Source organism: Ursus maritimus, unplaced genomic scaffold (genome assembly GCF_017311325.1).
Source record: "Ursus maritimus isolate PB19 unplaced genomic scaffold, ASM1731132v1 scaffold_11, whole genome shotgun sequence".
NCBI classification, from domain to species: domain Eukaryota; kingdom Metazoa; phylum Chordata; class Mammalia; order Carnivora; family Ursidae; genus Ursus; species Ursus maritimus.
The window spans coordinates 71191740-71202104 of NW_024423453.1; the positions used below are offsets into that span (position 1 = coordinate 71191740).

General features: G+C 59.6%; 1 protein-coding gene across 1 annotated transcript in view; it reads left to right on the forward strand.

Annotated features, from left to right (window-relative positions):
- Positions 1-257: 257 nt before the first annotated feature.
- Positions 258-10365, forward strand: part of GFRA2 (GDNF family receptor alpha 2) — an 84510-nt gene continuing 74402 nt past the window's right edge. The window contains exons 1-2 of the mRNA XM_008702097.2: positions 258-967; positions 6122-6436. Coding sequence (XP_008700319.2) covers positions 928-967; positions 6122-6436 — 355 coding nt within the window. The 5' untranslated portion in view covers positions 258-927. The remainder of the gene's footprint in view (positions 968-6121; positions 6437-10365) is intronic.

Genomic DNA, 10365 nt, shown 5'->3' on the forward strand with positions numbered 1-10365 from the left:
ACCGCCGTGTCGCCGCCGCCGCTGCAGAGTGTCGCTGCTCCGCCGCGCTCCCGCGCCCCGCGCCGCCAGCCGCCTGGGAGCCTGAGCGCCGAGCCCCGGGCGGAGAAGAGGGGCGCGGGCGCGAGAGCCGCGGCGAGGGAGCCGCGAAGGGGGAAGGGGGCGGGCGGAGGGAGGAGCAGGGAGAGAGGGAGAAGGGGGAGGGAGAGAGGAGAGCGAGGGAGAGCTGGAGAGAGCGAGAGCAAAGAGCGAGAGCCAGGGAGAGGAGAGAGAGGGAGCGAAGAGAGACACACGCACGCAGAGACACTCGGTCACTGGAATTCCATTAGAAAAAAGTGAGACGAGCAAGGGTTAGCGGGAGATTTTTTTTTTTTTAATCTTTTCTTCGTCTGGGTGCGAAAGAAGCGACTCCGGGCTCTCGTCTTCGAAGCTCCCACTGGATTGTTCCTTGGCGCTAACACCCGTCGGTGGATTTTTCTCCTATTTGCATTTTATTCTGACCCCCACCCTCGCTGCTTCCTTCCAGCCCTTCACTCTCAAATCGCCTCTTCCCCACCTCCCCAGTCCGCTCCTGGGAAGCGCAGGGGCATTAGACCCGCGGGGACTCGCGCCTTGCCGGACCGGCGGAGGGAGGACAGAGAGAGGACCAGGCTGTCGGCTTGTAAAGCAGATATACCCTCATTTACGTGTATATTTGATTTTAGTGGGCAAGGGGGGCGTCGAGAGGCGGCCCACCGCCCTCCTTCCCCCCCACCCCCTCCAGCCAGAGGCGAGAATCGCAGGACTCAGGATTTTCATCCGGTGGACTAGCTGGGATCTCCGCATTGGATTTGAGGCTGATTATCACTGCTTGGCTATTATTATTGTTGTTATTATTATTATTTTTTACCCAAGGGAGAAAGACACAAAAAACTGTGGGATTTATTTAACATGATCTTGGCAAACGTCTTCTGCCTCCTCTTCTTTTTAGGTGAGTACCTGCGGGCGGGGAGGGCAGCTAGTCCGCCGGAGCCTGGGGGGCCGCGCGGGACCGCGCGTTCGGTCGCCGGCGAGGAGCCGGGAACGCTGGGGGCGAGCGGGGCGCGGGCTGGAGACCGGCGGGGAGAGCGCGCCGCGGAGCGAGCCGGGCCCCGGCGCTGCCGAACCCAGCGGGGTCGGGCGGCGAGGCTGCGGGCGGAGGGACGCGAACCGCGGCTGGCTGGTTACGCTGGGGGCTCGGGAAGGAGACTTGGAACACCCAAACCATCTCCGCACACACGCACGCACGCACACACGCACACTCGCTTACTCACACACAATGCTAGCACTCATTTCTCTCAAAATAATGGGTTCAAATTGCGGCAACTTAAGAAAAAAGAATCCCAACTCTTGATCTGGAAGAGAGGAGGGTGGGGAGAGGCTCTGTGTCGCGGAGAGAAAAATCACGCCAGTTCCATCTTTCTGGTCGGCTCCCGGATCGACTCGGGTGGACGGCATGGGTTTCTCCTGGATCTCCTGATTGGACATCGGTGGGGGCAGCGCTGCCAGCCATCCCCTCACCTGCCGATCAACCTTTGGGAAATGCATCCCTCTTCCCGCTCCCGAACCCCTTTCTAGTGGCCCCACTCCCTGGAACACTTTTCAAGTTTCTCCCCACCCTTTGCCCGCCCTCCCGCCCAGACCCAAGCCAGATGCGGGGGCAGGAGTGGAGGGTTGCGAGCAACCATTCACTACCTATCCTTCACCACCTCTGGCCGCCTGGGGACCCTGTAGCTTGTGGGAAGAGGAGGGAGGGAGGTCAAAGTTTGCTTCCTTGGGTGAAGAGGGAGAGGAGTGATGGAAAAAAACGGATCTGAACAAAGACCACTGCTCATTCTATAAGCCCTCTCCTCCAAGGGCAGGGAGGAAGGGCTGCCTAGTGCCCCTGAACCCTGGGCAGTCTCTTTCCCACCCAGAATTCCCAACCCCTCGCCCCCTTTCCTGCTATGTGACATCTCAGCTCCTTGGGAAATGGGTATAGAGAGAGCATTCTGGGAGTGGAGGTGAGGAAGAAGGTGTTTGGGAGGCCTGGTGCGGACCTGGAGCCCCTGGCAAGGCTGCTGCCCCTGGGTAGGTGCTGGGGGGGGGGGAGCTGGGTAATGAGTATGTTGAGGGTGTGCACATCTGCTTCGGTGTGGATGCTGTTCCTGCCACCCCGGGGCCTGCTGTTAGCCTGTGGTGAGCTAGGCGGCCTCCCTGTGTCAGAACTGTGCCCTTTCTCTCTTGGAGGAGGGGAGGGGGAAAGCCTGAGGGGGTAGGTGCCCATCACAGAAAGATGTGCGTGGTCTAGTAAGGGCCCTCCTGGCTTGAATAGGGCATTTGAGTCAATACTGGTTGGGCCCTAGACCCTTTGTCCACCCCCTGCCTCTACCCCCTCCCAGAAGCTCCAGTTCCCCAGGGTGCCTGCCCTGCTCTAGGGTGTGGCCTTCACAGGTCTTGCCCCCCTAAGCCAGAGGCAGCAGTCTCAGGGTAGGAGGGGCTGCGGGAGGAAGCTGGATAGGTGCCCCCGGCCCACTGTGAGCCTGCAGCCCTTCCTGGCAACCCACTGCAAGTGGACTCTCATTCTGGAGGGGTTGTTACAAAACCTGACCTTTTCTCCCACTGCTGGTTTGAAAACCCAGCTTTTGGGACCTAGAAGAAAAGAAAATTGTATTTCAGGAAAAGCAGCCAGATTGCCCGCTGCTGAGCTGTATGTATGCACCCCAGAGGTGCCTTCTGATACCCTGGGATGGAGAAGAGCAGTATGAGCCCCTTAGTCCTGTCTAGGCCCAGAACCCCATGTTGCAGGCAGGCTGTTTTCAGCTGAGAGGGGTGCGGAGTTGACTTTGTTCTCGATACAGGGGTACGTGTGTGTCAGAGATGCACTCGGAGTCTGAGACCCTGGGGGCAGTGGTGAGAGGGGAGTAAGAGCAGGGGGTCAGCAGTCCTTTTGGTCAGAGCCCTTCAGTTCCCTTCCCTTGAGATGCCCCTTCCCAGAGCTGGGGGAGGGGTTAACTGAGTGACCACCAGATAGTAGAAGACTCTGGGTTAGGCCGGCCAAGGAGGAAGGGATAGGTTGGTATTAAGGAACCTTCAGCCTCAGGGCCACTTTCCTTGGCAAGGAGCCCCCCTTGGGAGTTGGTTGGAAATTCCACTTGGGGGGAGAGGCTTTCGTGGAGCGTGAGACTGGGTAAGCAGCTGCAGTGTGTGTGTGGGCCACGGTGAAGTGTGGTGTCAGGAGCGTGGGTCTTCAGCGTGCCCCCCCAAGGCTCTGAGTGAGGCCTGGAGGTAGAGAGGCCTTTCTGGCCCAGTCATCCTGACCTCCAGGGTTGACATACCCAGGGAGAGAGTGGGATGGGGCAAGTCACTTGGGGGGCACTTGCCACCGGCACGCTAGCGTGCGCTCTAGCTCTTGTGGGGATGTTTAGTGCGGGAGGGTGTCTGCAGCTCCGCGCAGTCTCTCAGTCCCCCTTGTCTCTAGGTGCTGCTCCACATGCCTTTTCGTGATGGATCTGAGTTAACCCTTCTGACCTTTACTCTTTTCCAATTCTCAGCCCAAGGCTCCCAGTTGCTATTTCTTTCTCTGGCTGGGCTTCATTGGTTCTGGGGGTCATGATGCCAACTAGAAAAGCCAAGGATGGGTGCAGCCAGGGAGTTTGGGGAGAGGGTACACTGGCTCTCGGCAGAGCATCTTCCTGCCAGCTGGCAGGATGGGGGAAGCCCTTGCTTTTGGCACAGGAGCCCAGGATTCTGTGAGGATTGTGCTGTGGGGCTCTAGACCCCACCTGTAGGGCAGGCAGGGTAAGTGCCCTTCTTGCCCCAATCCCCTAGGCCAATGTCCTGACCTTTAAGCCTGCCCAGGATGCTCCCCACTGTCTCAGACAGTGCACCCTCAGGCACAGTCAAAGTGGGACGGGAGAAGGCTGCTGGGATGCTGGGGGGAAGTCACTGGAAGTCCTGGGGCTGGGTCATTCTTGAGGCTCTAGCAGGCAGGCTGGCCGGCTGGCTAGGTGGGGTAGCAGGTGCAAGTGAGCTGGGTCAGCTCAGCTGCTCCTGGGTGGCCCAGACGCAGAGTCCTGCTCTTGGACCTAGGAATTTACTGAAGCCAGGAAATAAAGCTGCTGCCTCAGCTTGGGCGGAGGACACCTCTCCAGTTGGTACCTGGGCAGATGCCCCACTGCTCGTGCCCACATCCCATGCTGGCTTCTTCTCTGGTCTTGTCTCCCCCTGGCCACAGCCCTCAGCTCTTCCTGTCCTGAGGCAGAGGTATGGTCAACGGGAGAAGGGAGATCTTTTGCTCTGGCCCTTAAGGTCTTCTCCACTCCAGGCCTAACCCTTGGTCTTCTACTTGCTCTTCTTGCGGGGTAGGTCTCCTCCGTCTTCAGTGGTGGAGTCCTTTTCCCTCCATAGCTGTCTGGAGGGACAGGCTCATGGTGCAGTGCTCTGCCTCTAGGTGTCGCTGTCTCCCTACGGTAGCTCCCCCCCTGAGCAGGGCCTCCGGGGGAAGGAGTGACAAGTGGCCATTCTGGGTAGGGATGGGCCGGCGGGGAGAGAGCAGATTCTATGGGATTCCGAGGAGTGGACTTCTGGCCTAGGATCTTAGTATGCTTTGGGCCGGATGAAATGGAGGGTGCCTCCCAGGTCACTCCTGGGTCTTGGAAAAGGCAGTCTTGGCTCTGGTGTATGGAAGGGCTTTTTCTGGGGCAGGATCTGGAGTGGACAGGAACACTGGGAGGATGTCTGTGTCTGGAGGAAACCATTTTGGGAGCTTGATTTTGACAGGACCAAGTGGGCTTCTCTCTGCCCTTCACTTCTGAATCTTTTTCCCCGAGCCCCTCCTTCAGAGGACTGAGGGTGATGGGTGAGAAGGGTGGCTGAATCCTGCTTGTTCACTTTTGGAGAGGTGAGGCTCCATGTACGAGGCCAGAGTCAGAGGAGGGAAGCTGCTTATTAGGCTTTTGGAAAGAAGAAAAAGAGGAGGGACCGAGAAGGAGAGGGTTTCAGAGAAGGGTGGAGAGGAGAGGGAAGAGAGGAGAAGTAGGAGGCGAGAGAGAGAAAGAGAGACAGAGACACAGAGAGAGAGGGCACAAGACTATTCAAAGAGCAAAGGTACTGGAGAAATAGACCTTAGAAGGAAGTCAGGGAAGTGTGAGAGAGGGATGAGAAAGACCCGTCTCGAGGTACACACACACACACATACACACAAGGAGGAAATCTGGGTGCTTATCAGGCTTGCCTGCAGCACTTTCTTTTGGCAGGGCTGGGGTACAGCTTGGCCACAGAAGGCATGTTTTCATGTCTCCAGCCAGGGTGCAGTTGGACTGGAAGGTGTGGAGGGCTGGGCTGAAAAGGGGTGGCTGCCCCCTTCTGGGCATGCCTCAGACCGCAGATCAGGCTTGTCTCTCGGGGTCTTCTCTTAGAGTCTGGGAGCTCAGGATGGACAGGCCAGGAGTCTGAGGGGTCCTTTCAGTCCGTGCGTGACCTTGAGTTGCCATCTCCCTTCTTTAGGTCTCAGTTTCCCCAGGGTAAAATGGTGGGGTGGGGGGGCTGGATGCTGTGGTCTCTCAGGTCCTAACAGACTAGGAAAGTAAACTTCTTTCCTGCCGCTTTCCCAGTTTAACCCAGCAGGTTGGGTGGAGCTCTGGCTGGAACTGAGGTGGATGGAGGTTTGGGCAGCAGGAAAGCGAGAGTCCCCCTCTGCACATTTGGGCAGGCCCTGCAGCTCCCAGCTCTCTGCTGAGGCTGTGGCATTCTGCTCTGGCCTCCTGGCGTTTTCGACTGTCTGCGGTCTTGCTTGAGGGTCTTCCGGCCTTACTGTGCTTGGCTCCTGGGCCCAGGGCTGAGGGGTACGGAGTGGAATTGGAGGAGAATCTGGTTGAGCCAGGGCACAATGACAGCTCGAGGTCTCCTCTGGGTTTGAGGAGGGATGTTGGTGTCTTGGGATCCTTCCACGGCTCTTCCTCTGACCCTCTCTGTGGTGGGGAAGGCAGCGTGAAGACGGCCTTGGTGTGCTTTGGAGTCAGATGGGTGCGAAGTTCCCAGAAGGGCCCAAGCCCCCAGGCCTGCGTCTTGGGTCGGAGGTCGTGGTGGCCCTCATTCATGCTTGTCTTCCCTCCCCACCACCCAGACGAGACCCTCCGCTCTTTGGCCAGCCCTTCCTCCCTGCAGGGCCCCGAGCTCCACGGCTGGCGCCCCCCAGTGGACTGTGTCCGGGCCAATGAGCTGTGCGCGGCGGAATCCAACTGCAGCTCCCGCTACCGCACGCTGCGGCAGTGCCTGGCAGGCCGGGACCGCAACACCATGCTGGCCAACAAGGAGTGCCAGGCGGCCCTGGAGGTGCTGCAGGAGAGCCCGCTGTACGACTGCCGCTGCAAGCGCGGCATGAAGAAGGAGCTGCAGTGCTTGCAGATCTACTGGAGCATTCACCTGGGGCTGACCGACGGTAAGCGGCCTGCGCCTCCCGGGGACCGTGCGTGGGGGGCCTGGGTGCAGGGGAAACCCTGGTAGTGGAGGCAACCGGCCAGCTCTCTATTGCTCCCTGCCAGGGGAGCCTGGAACACAACGTAGCTGGCCCACCTAGGAGGGCGGCTGTTGGAGGAGGCCGGGGGAGGCGAAAGAGGAGGCAGAGTGGGAGGAGAGGGGGCCAGGTGGTGGGAGAAGGAGAGCAAGGCTGGAGAAAGGAGGGGAGTAGGGTCGGGAAGAGGATGGGGGGGTGGGTGGATGGACAGGCGGGCGGACTTGTGACGTGGTAACAGAGAAGGGGAGGCAGGAGGACCGAGGCAGGTGGGCTGGGTCAGTGCAGGCAGAGCTGGGCTTCCAAGCAAACCAGCCCCTGCCGCTCCTGGAAGCCCCGGGCTCTGAGCTGAGGGCAGTCCTAGTTTCACTCTTCCTGCGGCCGGGAGACCTGCTCTTCAGGAGGCGTCCTGACCCCGGGGCTGGCCGAGGGACCTTCTCCAGGGCTTGGAGCAGTGTGTGGGCAGCAGGTCCCCCCAGCTCCCATGGTGGACCCCATAACTGCCCCTCCCCTAACACCCCACTCCCCGATGTCGCCCCCTCCAGACTATAGTGCGTGGGATTTGCACACAGTGTGGGGGGGTCGGCCACCTTGGTCACACGTTCACTTACTGTTTCGACAGCTGTTCGTGGAGAGGTTATCATCTGCTAGGCATTGTGGGAACCCTTGAGAACAAGCTGGGGTAGCTTCTGCCTTCATGGAGCTCAGACTTGGGGGTTGCGGAGAAGTGAAGGGCTTTCTGTCATTTGGTGGCGGGAGTGCTGTGGGAGCCCCAAGGCAGCTTCTTACAGAATCTGAAGAGCCTTCCTGGAAGAGGCAGCCTCTGAGCCGAGACTGAGGAGTGAGCTGCAGTTACACCTGGAGGGACATGGGAAGAGTGTGGGAGGTGGAGGGGGAGCTTGGGCAAAGGCCCACAGGAGGGAGTTGAACTCACTTGCAGACTGACAAGTAACTCAGTGTAGTCAAGTGGGGAGCTGGAAGTGGGCATGGAGCGAGGAGCGGGGAGGGGTGCGGGCCCTGCTGGGCCTCAGGTTGCCTGCACGGGGAGGCCACGTGATCTCTGCTTCGGGAACGTGTTCATGTGGTGCCAGGGGAGAGAGCAGATTGGACGCTGCTGCTGTGATCCGGCCCAGGGGTCGTGGTGGCTGGCCGAGGACGGTGGCAGGAACGAGGGGTGGCCCACGGATGTAGAATCAACAGGTTTTGGTGAAGGGAGAGGAGTCAGGGAGGGCAGTTTTCTGTTTTGGGCAGCTAGGTGGATGATGGGGCCCCCTTCACGAGAGGCAGAGAAGTTTTCATGTGGGGGGAGGGCGGAGAGATGGTGCCTTAATTTGGGGGCATGCGGCTCTGGTTGGCCATGGCCTGCACACAGCCAGCCGTGTAGGGCTGGAGCCCAGGTGGGGAAGTGGCACTGCACATAGAGACTTAAGAGCCTCCGTCAGCCTGTAGGTGTAAGTGGGGCCAAGGCGGCGGGTGTGCGCATGCGGAGAGGAGGGTGGGGACAGAGCCCCTGGGACCACGGACATTTAAAGATGGGTGGGGGAGGCAGGGGCACCTGCAGGTGTGCCAGGAGAGAGGTGGGAGGGACAGCAGGGGCCTGCGGAAGGAAGAAGGGTCAACAGACTCCAGTACGTGGGGTCCAGTGGGAGAGAGCTGGCAGCGCGGCCCTGTGCCCTTGGGGTGAGCTCTGCAGGTGGCTGCTGTGAGCAGAAGCCTGGTTAAGGAGTGAATGGAAGCTGGGAATGGCGACTGTGGACCACTTCTAGAATTTTGGTGTGAAGAGGAGAGGACAAAGAATGACTCTTTTTAAGATGTGAGAGGGTGGCGCGGCTTGAATTCGAAGGTAGGCCCGTAGTGATGGAGGTGTTGAGGTGAAGAGAGGGGCACGCCGTGGAACCCTGCCCTGGCTTAGCCTGAGATGGAGGAGCAATGTGGCGTCGGGCGCAGGAGCAGAGGGAGGGAGGAGACCTGACTGGGCGTGGGGGCCGGAGAATGACGGACTGCTGACCAGGGGCCAGGATGGTTCCAGTATGCCCTGGATGTGGGAGTAAAGCAGGTGTGTCATCGTGAACAGTGTCACCACTGTGAATAGCAAAGTAATTCCTCTGAGTCTCCCGTTCCTAGCAACCTCAAGTCCTGGAGCTAGAGCTGCGCAAAGAGAGGGAAACAGTGCCCCGAAGCCCATGCCCCTATTCCCTGCGAGGTGAGGCGCAGTCTTCACTGGGGGGAGGCCTCTCTAGTGCCGGGAAACTGAGGTCCCTGAGCCCACAGCTGGGTTCTGTAGTTTCTTATCCCCCCCCCCACCCCGCCAGGCCTTCTCCTAGCAACCTCAAGTCCTGGAGCTAGAGCTGCGCAAAGAGAGGGAAACAGTGCCCCGAAGCCCATGCCCCTATTCCCTGCGAGGTGAGGCGCAGTCTTCACTGGGGGGAGGCCTCTCTAGTGCCGGGAAACTGAGGTCCCTGAGCCCACAGCTGGGTTCTGTAGTTTCTTATCCACCCCCCCCCCCCGCCAGGCCTTCAGTTTCAACCCAGGGGAGGTGGGGCGGTAGCTTGGGGTGGGCTTGCTGAGGGCTGCAGGATGCAGGGGGGAGGGCACAGAAGAACTGCCAGCTGGAAGAGCCAGGTGGGCCACCTGAGAGCCTTGTCCCCCGGGGCGGCTTCCTCGGGCATTACTTCGTCAGGGCGCCAAGGCCCTTGCTGGTGGGAGCCAGGCAGTGGGGTGATTGGATGACGATGGTATGCGTAATGGGCTTTATGCTGCGTACTGCCCTGTGGTCTTCAAGGTCCTTTCAACCCAGGAATGCCAGACTGGAGAGGTGAGAGCAGGCTTGCTGGTTCTCTTACTCAGCAAGCATCTATGAAGCCCTGACTGTGTGCTTCGGATGGGAAAGCGCTCATTCAGCCGTGGTCTCTGTGCCGGCCTGCGTAAGGGCTAGGAGAACCCTCCCCTGGGCCAGTACTACGAAAGTAGACCCCCTGCTTTCTCGTGCCTCAGAACCTACCCCGCCTGCATTCTTGGCTCTTGGGAGCCACAGGTCCTTTCTGCCTGGAGCCAGCCAGGGGAAGCTGAGAGGCCTTTAACAGCAGGTAATGTTCCTGTGAGTGACAGGATCCACCCGAGAGTTAATTATTCACGGTGTGGGATGAGTGGTCTCTCTGAGGGAGGCTGCAAGCACTTCCTCCCTATTCCTCAATAACACTTAATAACCTGGCTCGGGGCTGGGGCGGGTGGGGGGTTGTGGAGAGGAGAGATCTGTGCTGGTTTGGACTTTGATTGTGGCTTCTCCTTGGCCCCTGCTGGTCGGTGTGATGGCTCTGGAAGCTTGGCCCCACCTTCTCCCTCCACCTGAGGCGGAGCTGTGCATAGTGAGGACCTCAGCTGTGGACAGAGCTGGCGGTGCCAGGATTGTGGCCTCTGCTGAGCTCCTAGACAGTCCCAGCTGAAAGGACCTAGAGATCGCTCCGTCCCACTCCCACTTGGTTGGGGAAGCTGAGGTGCAGGGAGGAGGGTTGGTGGGACCAGAGCCCCCGACTCATTATCCAGGTCCCTTTCCAACTGCCCTGGGGAGATGCTGTGGCCTGGGGCTCGACTTTCCCTTCTGTCACCACCACCATAACCACCAGTATTTACATGGTGGCGCTGTCCCTGAGGGCTCCACGGGGCACTTGAGAACCAGGCTTCTTGCCTTCTCCAGAGGAGGCCCTGAAGTTCAGGGTCATTTTGGTCCTTCAGATGTGAGGAGCAAAGGTCTCTTCCACAGGCCTTGGCCGGGGAATCTGACACCCTAGATTTGGGTCAGTCTGGTGGCCAGGATGCCTGAGGGGCCAGGTCTCCGATCTCCCACTGGTGAATTCCGC